At 42.4% G+C, this 14,106-nt stretch overlaps 1 protein-coding gene and 1 pseudogene across 1 annotated transcript in view; one reads left to right on the top strand and one right to left on the bottom strand.

Annotated features, from left to right (window-relative positions):
• The window catches only part of RNF157 (ring finger protein 157), a 104,710-nt gene that overhangs the window by 62,166 nt on the left and 28,438 nt on the right, over positions 1 to 14,106 (top strand). Inside the window, exon 3 of the mRNA XM_053569337.1 lies at positions 11,675 to 11,763. Within this exon, the coding sequence (XP_053425312.1) occupies positions 11,675 to 11,763 (89 nt within the window). The remainder of the gene's footprint in view (positions 1 to 11,674; positions 11,764 to 14,106) is intronic.
• LOC128571389 (uncharacterized) lies at positions 13,562 to 13,661 on the bottom strand (annotated as a pseudogene).

Below are 14,106 nucleotides of genomic sequence, written 5' to 3'. Positions count from 1 at the left end.
AGGTGAATTATCTGAGCTCACAGGTTTGAGACCAGTCTGAGCCAGAGTGAGACCTCGTCTCTAAAAATAGCCAGGTGTTGTGGCAGGCACTTGTAGTCCCAGCTACTCAGGAAGCTGAGGCAAGAGAATTGCTTGAGCCGAAGAGTTGGGGGTTACTGTGAGCTTTGACACAACGGCACTCTACCAAGGGTAACAAAATGAGACTCTGTGTCGCTGGCCCCATATGCCGAGGGTGGCGGGTTCAGACCCAGCCCTGGCCAAGCTGCAACAGAAAAATAGCCGGGCGTTGTGGCGGGCGCCTGTAGTCCCAGCTGCTCGGGAGGCTGAGGCAAGAGAATCGCGTAAGCCCAAGAGTTAGAGGTTGCTGTGAGCCGTGTGACGCCACGGCACTCTACCCGAGGGCCGTACAGTGAGACTCTGTCTCTACAAAAAAAAAAATAAATAGGGCGGCGCCTGTGGCTCAGTGGGTAGGGCACCGGCCCCATATACCGAGGATGGCGGGTTCAGACCCGGCCCCGGCTGAACTGCAACAAAAAATAGCCGGTCGTTGTGGCGGGCGCCTGTGGTCCCAGCTGCTCGGGAGGCTGAGGCAAGAGAATGGCTTAAGCCCAGGAGTTGGAGGTTGCTATGAGCTGTGTGAGGCCACAGCACTCTACCGAGGGCCATAAAGTGAGACTCTGTCTCTACAAAAAAAAAAAATAAATAAATAAAATAAAATAAAATTTTAAAAATCTGGAAAACTAATACTTGGTGGCATTAGAACATCCACATCCTTCTTTGGAAAAAATATATAGGTTGCATATTTTTTTATTTTTATTTTTTATTATTTATTTTTGTGTGTGGTTTTTTTTTGCCTAGGGCTAGGTTTGAACCTGCCACCTCTGGCGTATGGGACCGGCGCCCTACTCCTTGAGCCATAGGCACCGCCCAGGTTGCATATTTTTAAATACCTATTTTGGCTGATACTAGTGCTTACCTCTCTGAGCATATTCTTCACATACAGTGTCAAGGCATCTCAAAATGTCTTGCTTCAAAGTATTAATAGTGTCTTATTTGTGAGCCGAGTCTTCAGACCAGATGAAATCAGGAAGTGAGGCATTGAGAATGGGTCGCTTGTCCAAAAGGAGTAGTCGCTGACCATTAGTCATTATTTACCAATTCACTGGAGGGAAAAGATGACTATATCTGCTTTGCTAAAAGTACACCCTATCCTTTTTAACTCTACTTAATTAGCTGGTGTTAGGCAAAATCCTTTGCACCTAAAAACAGCTCATCTTCAGAAAGGTAGTTTTATTTTAGAAGCACAGGATGATTTCTTTTTTTTTTTTTTAATTAATAGAGCAAGAGTCTTATTTTATTGCCCTCGGTAGAGTGCCACGGCGTTACAGCTCACAGCAACCTCCAACTCCTGGGCTTAGGCAATTCTTCTGCCTCAGGCTCCCAAGTAGCTGGACTAAAGGCGCCCACCACAACGCCTGGCTATTTTTTGTTGCAGTTTGGCCAGGGCCGGTTTTGAACCCACCACCCTCGGTATATGGGGCCAGCACCCTACCCACTGAGCTGCAGGCACCACCCTAGAAGTACAGGATGATTTTTTTGTTGTTTTTGTTGAGACAGAGTCTCACTAGGTCACCCTGGTAGAGTGCCATGGCATCAGCTCACAGCAATCTCAAACTCTTAGGCTTAAACAATTGTCTTGCCTTAGCCTCCCAAGTAGCTGGGACTACAGCATCTGCCATGATGCTCAGCTAGTTTTTTTGGCTGTTGGCTGGTCTCCAACTTTTGAGCTCAAGCAATCCACCTGCCTCAGCCATTCAGAGTTCTAGGATTATAGGCATGAGCCACCCTGCCCAGCCTAAAACACAGTATGATTAAGTAGAATGTTTTAGTCTGCAGTTTTTGGCCGGGGCTAGGCTTGAACTTGCCACCTCTGGCATATGGGGCTGGCGCCCTACCCCTTTGAGCCACAGGCACCGCCCTTGAATGTTTTAGTCTGATGGGAAGGGAGGCTTCCCTTTTGAGGGGGCCTAGAAGCAGAGTAGATTTTGTTTGTCATATAAGTAAGCAGTTCACATAGCCACGTGGATGCATATCATGTTGGAGTGCTACTGAGCACATTGGCTTGTCTCCATGTTCACAAAGGATGAGTCAGGGCTTAAACCATATGGAGAAAAAAAAAATGGGTCTGTGATGGTCATTAGCAAGATCTGTCAATCATATGATGTGTGCTTTACTCTGAGGTGGGTTTTCCTACTCTTCTTATCTGTTAGGGGGAACAGAGGGAATTGGTTAATTGGGCAGTTGTTAATTAATTGCTTAATTAAATATTTGGAAAGGGTCAATATTAGGTCTGATGTCATACAGTCATGACTTCCTACCACAAGACCTAGCAGACGTGTGAACACACTACAAACAGACTGCTGGTGAGGTACCATGGCTTGTGCCTATAATCCTGGCACTTTGAGAGGTCAGAGTGGGAGCATCATTTGAGACTGGGAGTTAGAGACCAGCCTAGGCAATATAGCAAGACCCCAACTCTAAAAAAATTTTTTTTTAAATTAACCAAGTATGGTGATGCATTCCTATAGTCCCAGCTAGTAGGGAAGCTGAGGTGGGATCACTTGAACCCAGGAATTAGAGGTTACCACTATGATGGTGCCACTGCACACCAGCCTGGATGACAGAGTGAGACCCTGTGTCTAAAGTAAATAAATAAACAGGTAGCTCTCTTGGATTGATTTCTTTACTAGTGAAATCTGAACACAAGGCATTTTTGTGTTCAAGATCATCTGTGACACACTCTTGGTCCTCACATCTTTGATTTGAGGAAAAAGAATGTATTGCATCTTGTCAGCTTTGTTATGACTAGTCTTTGTAAACTGGTGGTTGCCTCCCATTAGTGGAGAATTAGTGAATAGAGGTTTTATCGTAGTTGGTATAGGTCATTGTCCATTGTCGTCTGGTCTGCAGTGCCTACAACACAGTCCGTCACGGGCTGCGGCTGGTTAAATAGGCAAATCTGTATTCACCTTGCAGCATTCAGGCAGAGACTAAACTGTTCTCCCCTGATGCTGTTATAAGAAAATGTTCTAAAGCAAGGCCAGCCTAAAAATATCCAATGGTAAGCCAGGGACTTGTTACCTATCTGAGAAGAGGGGAAGTAGAGAAAGCTGAGAAAGTAACCAGCCATCAAAAAAAAAAAAGAGCCAGAACTCAAACATAAAGGCCTTAAAATCTATCAAAGAAAGGGTTTATGTAGTGCCATAAATAAGTTACTGACATGATTCCATACATTGGTCTCCATAGTAACTATTGTTTGGTTCTTTAGCACAAATATTATGTCTATCCGATGTATGAAATGAGCACTTTTCTCTTTTAAGTTATAGATTATCTAAAATGATTTCCTTTCTCTTTAGAAGCAGATTTTTTGCCCTTTCAGGGTTTTTTTGTTTTTGCTTAAATAAAAAATGAATATAAGTTATAGAAATAAATGGTACATGATTTATAAAGAAAACAATTGAATAAATGAGTGAAGGAAAAGGGACAGCCCCTCCCTGCAGTAGAATTCCAGTTAATAAATGTAGATGGAATGATGGGAACAGAAAGCCACCAGGAGGCAAACTCCCCAGCCGTGGATGCTAAAAGTAGTAGTTGGGGTAAGGGTAACAAAAAGTTTTTAAAAATAATGAAGTTCAGCTCATAGGACAGATGCATTATTAAGTGGAAGAGAAGGAAGGAGAACAAAACAGTATGCAGAGTATGACCCCATTTTTGCAAAAATATTAAAAATTAAATTAAAAATGTATATCTATGTTATAACGTGCTTAGGATAAGACTAAGGGCAATTTTTACTTTCCTACCTTCTCTAGTTCTAGTTCTGTTACAAGGGGACTTTTCCATAAGAGACATGTATTACCTTTTTTTTTTTGAACCCGCCACCTCCGGCATATGGGACCGGCGCCCTACTCCTTGAGCCACAGGTGCCGCCCACATGTATTACTTTTTTAACTGAGAAGACATTTTTTAAATTTTCTTTCTTTTCTTTTTTTTGAGACAAAGTCTCACTCTGGTGCCCTGGGTAGAGGGCTGTGGTATCATAGCTCACAGCAACCTCAAACTCTTGGGCTCAAGCAATCTTCATGCCTCAGCCTCACAAGGCGCCCACGTCAACACCCAGCTGGGTTTTTTCTATTTTTAATAGAGAGACCAGGTCTTGCTCTTGCTCAGGCTGGTCTTAAACTCCTGAGCTCAGGCAATCCACCTTCCTTGACCTCCCAGAGTGCAGGGATTATAGGTGTGAGCCACTATGCTGACCCATTTTTTAATGTTTTAAAAGGAACTTTATGTAAATTTATTTTGGGATATTATGAAACATTATTAAGTGCAGAATAACAACCCTTTTTCTTTCAGTATAGTCTCTGACCCACCTGTATCAGATGGGATATTTATTAAAATACAGATTCCTAGGCCAGGTGTGGTAGTTTACCCTGTAATCCCAGCACTCTGGGAGGCCAGTGCAGGTGGATTGTTTGAACTCAGGAGTTCTAGACCAGCCTGAGCAAGGGCACTCTGTCCAAGGTGACAGTGAGACTCTGTCTCAATAAAAGGAAAAAAAATGCAGATTCCTATCCCTACCCCAAACCAGCTGAATCAGTATTCTAGCAGCAGGGCCCCAGAATCTACAGTTTTTAAAAGCACCCCCATGTTATTCTTGGCCCCATTGAGACTGAGTATCACTGAGTTAGAGGTTAACCAGCTAAATAGTGGACAGAAAAGCAAACGTAGACACTGTGACTGCTCCTCTGTGTGATCACAGAAAAATGTCACATACCTTCTTAGTGCCTTCTCTTGAGACCTGCCAGCATTTCTAGAGTTGCCCACGTTGTTAATTATCTTTAATAATGCTGACCTATCTTCCAAGGAAATATTGGGTAAGTGGACTAAAAGCCAGAGCATAATGACTAATATAAAATAGTCCAAAAAAGAAAACATACGCACACACCCGATGGATGTATACAACAGCAGAACTTTATCTGAGAATTAATAGAGTATCATAGTTTTCATTTATTTATGCAATATGTCCTTCAGTTTGATGATCAGGCCTACATCTAACAGCAAATGAGGGCAAATTATGTACTTTTTAAAACGATTTTTTTTTTTTTTTGTAGAGACAGAGTCTCACTTTATGGCCCTCGGTAGAGTGCCGTGGCCTCACACAGCTCACAGCAACCTCCAACTCCTGGGCTTAAGCGATTCTCTTGCCTCAGCCTCCCGAGTAGCTGGGACTACAGGTGCCCGCCACAACGCCCAGCTATTTTTTGGTTGCAGTTTGGCCGGGGCCGAGTTTGAACCCGCTACCCTCGGTATATGGGGCCGGCGCCTTACCGACTGAGCCACAGGCACTGTGACCAAATCTTTAGCAACAAAAATGAGTGCAGCCATGGGGCAGTTGAACAGGATATTTGAAATCAGAAAGGTAAAAAACCAAACCCAGGATGCACCACTGCTTTGTACATATATAGACACACAGAACAGTGGGAGCCACTGCATTTTTTGTTTTTTGAGGCAGAGTCTCATTATGTCGCCCTTGATAGAGTGCCGTGCTGTCACAGCTTACAGCAACCTCAAACTCTTGGGCTTAAGTGATTCTCTTGCCTTAGCCTCCCACGTGTGCCTGCCACAATGCCCAGCCATTTTTTGTTGTAGTTGTCATTATTGTTTGACAGGCCCGGGCTGGGTTCAAACTCACTAGCTCCGCTGTAGGTGTGTGGTGCCCTAGCCACTGAGCCACAAGCACCGAGCCCAGCCACCACATTTTTTAGTTGCCCACACGTTCAGACTGTCCTCTTGGAGCTTACAGTCTGGTAGGAGTGGCAGACACATTGTTCATGATGAGGATATGAAATAAGAGTATATCCAAAGGCCAGGCACAGTCACTCACACTTCCAATCCTAGGACTTTAGAAGGCCAAGGCAGGAGGATCACGTGAACCTAGGAGTTTGAGACTAGCCTGGGGCAACACAGTAAAACCCTGGGTCTACAAAAAAATAGTTTTCAATTAGCCAGGTATGGTGACATGAACCTGTAGTTCTAGCTACTTGGAAGAGTGAGGCAAGAGGATTGCTTGAGGCCAGGAGTTTGAGGTCACAGTTAGCCATGATCGCACCACTACCCTCTGGCCTAGACACCAGAGTCTCTATGAGGCAAAGAATATATCTAAACTGGAGTGAGATGGTGGTGATGATAATACAGTAATGTCAATGTGAATGTTACTTAGTGCCACTGTACACCTGAAAATGGTTAAGATGGTAAATTGCATGTTCTGTGTATTTTACCACACTTTTTAAAAATCAAGTAAAATGTGGGGAAAAAGAATATATCTAAAGAGCCTACCATGATGTTGGCACATAGTTAAACATTTTTGTTCTACATTCTATTTTTCATAATATGCCAAGCTATCATTGCAAGTTACTCAAATTTTATCCCGTTACAAGGGCTTTCTTTTGGGAGAATATTCTGGTTATATGCACAGATTAGGGGGACCTGTGGCTTCTCTGTTGTAAAGGTGCTCACCCATAAGGTTTGGCTCATAAATCCCTGAGCAGACCAATTTCATTCTTTGTTCTTTAGTCTTCAGCTGAAGATTATTTTCTTTTTTTTTTTTTTTTTTGTAGAGACAGAGTCTCACTGTACCGCCCTCGGGTAGAGTGCCGTGGCGTCACACGGCTCACAGCAACCTCTAACTCCTGGGCTTCCGCGATTCTCTTGCCTCAGCCTCCCTAGTAGCTGGGACTACAGGCGCCCGCCACAACGCCCGGCTATTTTTTTTTGTTGTTGCAGTTTGACCAGGGCTGGGTTTGAACCCGCCACCCTTGGCATGTGGGGCCGGCACCCTACTCGCTGAGCCACAGGCGCCGCCCTGAAGATTATTTTCATTATGAAAAGTGAAACAGAATTCTAAAAGCTGCATTAATTATCCCTCATAAGGCCGTTGTGGTTTATTTATTCTAGAGCGACTCCTGAGAAACAGAGAGGCACTCAGAGTTAGAGGCAAGAAGTCAGAGGCTCCTCAGTCTCCATCTGCCCGTGGACCCACCTGGCTGTCTTGTGTATAAGAAAAGGGTGCCTCTGCCCGTTGACTGGCCCAGGCATGCTGGGGTGTTTGCCTCGAAGAGGAGAGACTCTGTCTCTTCTTCACCATCCATTCCCTCGCTCAGTAGGCCTAGGGCTGAGAAAATCACACTTTCAAGACCCAAGGAAAGAAAGTAAGAACTCAGTGGATGTGAACTGAGAAAGTAATTACTGATGGTGAGCACCATGGACGGAGCGGTGATTACTTCAGGGAAGTGCCTGGACCTGAATCTGTCCTGAGCCCATCTTCCTTAGTCCCAAGAAGAAATAGTTCACTTTCATTTCACTCTTAAATTTTAGCATATGAGTGAAATATCTGGGTTTAAATTGAAATAAGATACATCTTTTGTCTTAAATATAATTCAGTAATGGTGCAGATCTTAAGGAGATAGTGTAGCTAAGCAAAAAATGTTTATCAGTGTCTGATTAGAAAAAGAGTGGGGCTGGGTGTAGTGGCTCATGCCTATAATCCTAGCACTCTGCGAGGCCAAGGCGGGTGGATCTCCTGAGGTCAGGAATCTGAGACCAGCCTGAGCAAGGGTGAGATCCCATCTCTACTAAAAAGAGAAAAACTAGCCAGGTATTGTGGCAGATGCCTGTAGGCTCAGCTACTTGAGAGGCTGAGGTAGGAGGATAATTTGAGCCTAAGAGTTTGAGGCTGCTGTGAGGTATGACGTCACAGCACTTTACCCAGAGCATCAGAGGGAGACTCTTGTCTCCAAAAAAATCGACAACAACAAAAAGAATGAGCAAATAAATACATTTAATATCTTTTAAATAAACTGTTCCTATTTATCCTTGGAAACCTCATCTCTAGATTAAGAAGCAACATCTTAGGGAAAGCTGGAGGTAGAATGTGTTCAAAACTCAATTCTGCTCCTTAAAACTTGGTGGACTCTGGGGAAGTTATTGAACCTCTTTATTACCTCCGTTTCCTTATCTACAAAAATGGTACCAGCAATGTCACAGGATTGTTTCAATGATTAAATGAGATAATGTTTGTAAAGGACTTAGAATAGTGTCTGGCACGTGGTAAACAGTCAGTGGTAAGTTTATACAAGATCACTACAAAGCTTAGAGGGTAATAGTTGGGTAAATTGGTTCAGAGAGGAAGGGGAGACAACTCTAAAAGCAAAAAGAATATTTTCTTTAATTTGTCTCTGATCCTGCTGTTTCTTCTAGCTTCTTTGTTATCTCTGAATTTACAAATAACATTTATCCTTCAAGATGTACAGGTACTTGAAGAATATCTGTATAAGATGCCACATTAAATACACGTACCACTTTCTCCATGAAGCCCTCCAGGTTATCCCAGCCATAAGTGATCACTTCCTTAATTTTTACCTTTTTTTTTTTTTTTTGAGACAGAGTCTCACTTTGTCGCCCTCGGTAGAGTGATGTGGCGTCACAGCTCACAGCAACCTTCAGCTCTTGGGCTTAGGTGATTCTGTTGCCTCAGCCTCCAGAGTAGCTGGGACTACAGGCGCCGGCCACAATGCCTGGCTATTTTTTGTTGCAATTTGGCTGGGGTCAGGTTCGAACCCAACACTCTTGGTATATGGGTCCGGTGCCCTCCCCACTGGGCCTCAGGCATCACCCAATTTTTACCTTTTTTGTGGCATTTCTCTCTATATAATATTATAGTTATTTGTGTGACTCTTGTCATCTGCCTTACAATGTAGTTTCCTAAAGGAACAGAACCTTTGCTATTTTGAGTTTTTCCTAGTACCTAGCACTGAGCATTGCATATAGACTTGATTGTGTGAACGAAAGGCCACCAAGACAGAAACTTACCCCTGAGCAAGATTGTGTTCTCCTGAACAGGTTTCAATTGTATTCTTTTCTGTGTGTGCGTGTAGGGAGAGCCTAAAATGTAGGAGTGAATTTATTAACAGTTGGTCTCATTGATACCTGTCCTTGAGAGCTGAGTAACTTGTGCCTCATTGCCGAAGTTATCATCAAATATAGTATTCAAGGCAAAGGATGCAGAGTGCTAAGTTTTTTTTTTTTTCCTTTCTTAACTCTTGTTGTTCTTTTGAGAGGAAAGGGTAAAGAGTGAGAGAAAGAACCCATCTTTTTTGTTTTTTTAATGCAGGTGGGAATTATGGGTAACTCCCAAATATCTATACAACTGAAAATAATTAACTTTGCTACTCCAGAAAAAAATTTTAATCCCAAAGTCATTTATTTTGGCTTTAGAATAGATTTAGATTTGTGTCGGATTTTCCTGCCTAATTACATTTTGCTTAAGCTTATTTTTAAATTGTTTTAAATTCCTTTAGTAGGACAGCCTAGGAAAGTGGAGTGGGGGAGAAATAGGCCCCAGATGGGATCTGAACGAGAACTTCAGTTTTGCTACTTCAAGGCCTCCTGAGGCACTGCTTGCAGGAGGGCAAAGTTGGAGTCAGCTTTGTGGAGAATAATTTGGCAAAGTATTTTTAAAAGTCTTAAAAATATGCTAGTCTTTGATCCAGTAATTCCACTTCTAGGCATTTGTCCTCAGGAAATAATCAAACAAGCATGCAGAAATGCAGGGACAATTATGTTCACTACATTTATATCAGCAGAGAAAGCAAAACCAACTTAAAACATTGAACAATACAGAATTGACTAAATAAGGTACACTGTTATCTCTACATGTTGTCAAAATTATAGACTTTAAAAATGTTTACTTTTGTATCCTCAATGAATCCCCAACAATAAAAAAAAAAAAAAAGTGTTTACCACATCTAAGTAAAAAGAGACTATAAAATAGTGTGTACAGTTTGGAATAGTGCATAGACACAGAGATGATAGATAGATTGATTCATTCCTTGCTGTCTGGAAAAGACTACATTCTGCAGTGTTAACTTTGGTATTGCTGAGTGTTGTAATTATGGCTGGATTCATACATTTTTGTATTTTTCAAGTTTTCTCTTAAACATATATTCCTTTGTAATTAGAAAAAGCAACTATAATATCATTTTGAAAAGAATATATGTTTAATGTACCAATAGAAAAAATAAACTATTGCTGTTTAATACCCACAAAGTAGGTAATCTAAATAAGAATAATTTAGAATGGATTTTTTTTTTTTTGGTAGAAACAGAGTCTCACTTTTTCGCCCTGTCGAAGAGTGCCATTACATCACAGGACTCACAGCAACCTCCAGCTCTTTGGCTTAGGTGATTCTCAGCCTCCCGAGCAGCTGGGACTACAGGTGCCCGCCACAACACCCAGCTATTTTTTTTGTTGCAGTTTGGCCGGGGCTGAGTTTGAACCCACCACCCTTGGTATATAGGGCTGACACCCTACTCACTGAGCCACAGGTGCCGCCCTGGATGTTTTTTTTTTTTAAGAGTCACATTCATACATGTGAAATCAGCAATCATACTGAATACAAGAATTAAATATACCATAGTTAAATTGTTCCCCAAGTAAAATAACCACATTCAGCAAAAATCTGCAAAGGTACAATTAGATTGTAGCGTGGGTGTCCTGTCTTCTGATACCCACACAGCAGTGTAGACTCTTTTTGAGCTAAGACCAATAGGTTTTCTAGGAATTACATGCAAAAAAATTTTATTGCCCCAATAACATTATAAGATACTGGGAACATTTTAAATCATTCTTGATCTTCTGAAAGCAATTCCCAATGAGATTTTTTATTACTTCACATTCTTTGTCTGTTCATTATCATCATCTCAGAACTCTAAATCCGAAGATCTAAATGGAGAAAAAGCAAATGTATTGTTCAGAAATGGCAAAGAAAGCCATAAACCTCTGATGACCCCCAAAATAACTCCCAGCTCACATGTTAAAGAACTCTCCTTTATATGATCAGCTGCAGGGGAAATTTGTTCTTCACTGTTTACAAGCTTCAGCTCTGTACACAGACAGGGTTCTATTTTATTTGCAGTCCCTAAATTCCTAGGATACCATATGGCTTCTCTGAAGGAAAGGGCTTGCAGGTCTGGCTCCCTGTTGTCTAAGGTCAGAGGGAAAAGCCTTTTGTGATTAACTCAGGACACATTGTATCCTTGGTATTTGGAACTTCGGTAGTTTTTGATTACTTCTCCAAGTTTGAACACCAACCCAAATAATCTTCATATAATAGAAAAAAACAGATCAATCTGGCTCTTTTTTTTTTTTGAGACAGAGTTTCAGTATGTTGCCCTTTGCAGTGTCACAGCTCACAGCAACCTCAAACTCTTGGGTTTAAGTGATTCTCTTGCCTCAGCCTCTTGAAAAGCTGGGACTATAGGCGCTCTCAACAATGCCTGTCTTTTTTTGTTGTAGTTGTCATTGCTTTTTAGCAGGCCAGGGCCGGTGTATGTGGCTGGCATCCTACTCACTGAGCTACGTGCTCAAACTGAATCCCAGTTTTTGCACTAGCTGAGAACTTGAGCAAGTTAAGTTGCTCAATTTGAAAGTGAGACTTTCCGTTTCCTCATTTAGGAGCATGGCACCTTCCCAACTCACCTCACAGGGCTGTTCTTTGTCAATTATAAAGCCACAGTTATGGGTCTTTGTATACACTCTGCCTTTTCCTTGTTTCTGACAGTTTCCTTATGCTGCCCCACCTCCCCAAGAGCCTGTGAAGACTCTCAGAAGCCTGATCAACATCCGAAAGGACACGCTAAGGCTGGTCAGGTAAGCTCCCCAGGGAGGCTGAGGGGCTGGGGCTGGGCTCCAGGGCCCTCCTTTGTGGGGACAGCAGACTCCTCAAAGGAATGGCACAGTGTGTCCTGCCAGCCTTAGAGCCCACCTCCCCAGGCTCATACGTGAGTTCTAGGAGCTGCTCGTCTGCTGAGATGATCAGGCTCGTCACACCCATGTTCAGAGCCCCATGCAGGTAGTCTATGAAGAACTTTCATTTGTTTGGAAGTGATCATTATCATCCTTATTTTATGAATGTTTTTTAAAAAGGAAGAAAAATTATTGAGAAAAAAGGAATTTTTTGGATATCCCAACAAGCCAATGTAAGAATGGGAAATTTGAACTTGAAGTAATGAAATCCATAGTTTATTGCTTATGTTTACTTTTTATTCCTAATCTCAGGCCTTTCCTCTACAGAACTCAGTGCTCTGGTTGGTTGTTTGTAATCCTCCTCATCAATACTGTCATCAACATTTGCCTTCTTTATGCTGTCCTCTCGCTAGAGTAATTTTTAGTTCCTCCTGGGACAGTACATCTACTAAGGTTCCCTGGTTCGCTGAGGAAACAGACTTGGTGAGAGGTAAATCAGAGGTCCTGAATTCTTCTGAATGGGCAAGAAGGATGACTCAGAGACCATTTCATGCTTATGTAGTTCAGCCTTATTAACATTAGGAAGTTTCTTTCTGATCATTTTTTACAATAACAGCTTTATTGAGATGTAATTTATGTACCATACAACTTACCCATTTAGAGTGTACAATTCAGTGGTTTTGGTGTACACACAAGTCACGGGTCATTATCACTATCGACCCTTCAAACATCTCCATCACCCCAAACAGAAATCCCATACCTATCGACTGGTCACTCTCATTTCTCCCCAAGTCCCTCCCCAGCCCTAAGTAACCACTAACCTATTTCTGTCTTTTTTCTTCATTCTTAATATGTTATTTGTCCCTGTATTTGCTACTAGTTCCCCAGCTATACTTTTCACCCCTGGGGTCAACACTGGGTGGCGAGGGAGCCAAGGAAATACTTGTCTACTGTAGAACAGTCATCCTTCCCCCAGGGGGGTTCCCATTGCAGCAGAAGAGACTGGGCCTAGGAGGGGTCAGAAGCCTGGCCGTTGTCAGCCACTCCGTGCACATGACCTCTCTTGTCACATAAGGGGTGTTCACACATTTATTGGAGATGATTCAAAGTCCTGAGCTGTGGCAAGGTCTTGGCCCCTGCCTTGGCAGCCCAGCCCCAGCTTTAGAGCAGAGTGAAATGGCCGTGATGTCCTAGAAGAACCAGATGTGGAAGCAAAAAACTAGTTATCCAGGGATAACCACTCAAAGAACCTCTGGGTATCTGAGCTTCAGGTTTTGCATCCACAAATTAGTGGTGCCCAACATTACCAGTTATGGTGGTTATCCAAGTTAAATGAGCTAATATCTGTAGATGTTTAGGTGAAAGGCATTTTTTTTCTGAGACAGTCTTAGGCTCTCACCCTGGGTAGAGTGCCATAAGCGCCATAGCTCACAGCAACCTCCAACTTTTAGGCTCGAACGATCCTCTTGCCTCAGTTTTTCTATTTTTAATGAGGTCTTGCTTTTGTTCAGTCTGGTCTTGAACTTGTGAGCTCAAGCATTCCACCCACCTCTACCTCTCAGAGTGCTAGGATTACAGGCGTGAACCACCATACTTGGCCTTTTTTAATTTTTTTTTAATTTTTAAATTTTTAAATTTTTTTTTAACTTTTTGAGATTTATTGAGGGTACAAAGAATTAGGTTACACTGATTGCATTTGTTATAAAATAAGGAACACTTCACAAGTTTGCGTGTCATCCTGAGCAGGAACCATGCTAATCTTCTATCATTCCAGTTTTTTAGTATATGTGCTGCCAAAGCAAGCATTGTTTTGCTTTTCTGAGGTTATGAGAATAAATTCTGATTCTCAGATTTCCAGCTAAAGATGGAAGATTGAACATCTACATTTTTGCTTTTTCTCATAACCCCACCAAGTAATAATAAAAGCATTTTTAAAAGGCAAAAATCCACAAGAATTGGGAGAATGGGAGAGGAGCAATAGCAGCAAAATTCTAGAAGCTAGGAACATGCGGTGACCCAGGAAATCAGCATCCTGAAGGAGCAGAAGGGAAAGCCAAAAACCATTCAGCTTATACTGTGATATCCTCAAAGGCTCAGAAATTGGCTCTAGAAGTCAAGGTGGGAAATTAAGAGGAAGAGGACTGCTGGAAAGTCTTCCCAGGAGCTAGTCAGATCCCTACACTTCCATAGCACAGCCTGAACTGTGCTTCCCATGCTCTGGCAGAAGTCAGGTCTGTGACTCACAGG

Source organism: Nycticebus coucang, chromosome 18, assembly GCF_027406575.1.
Source record: "Nycticebus coucang isolate mNycCou1 chromosome 18, mNycCou1.pri, whole genome shotgun sequence".
Taxonomy (NCBI): Eukaryota; Metazoa; Chordata; class Mammalia; order Primates; family Lorisidae; genus Nycticebus; species Nycticebus coucang.
Note: the sequence above shows the minus strand (reverse complement) of the source record. Positions and strands in the feature narration are given on the sequence as shown.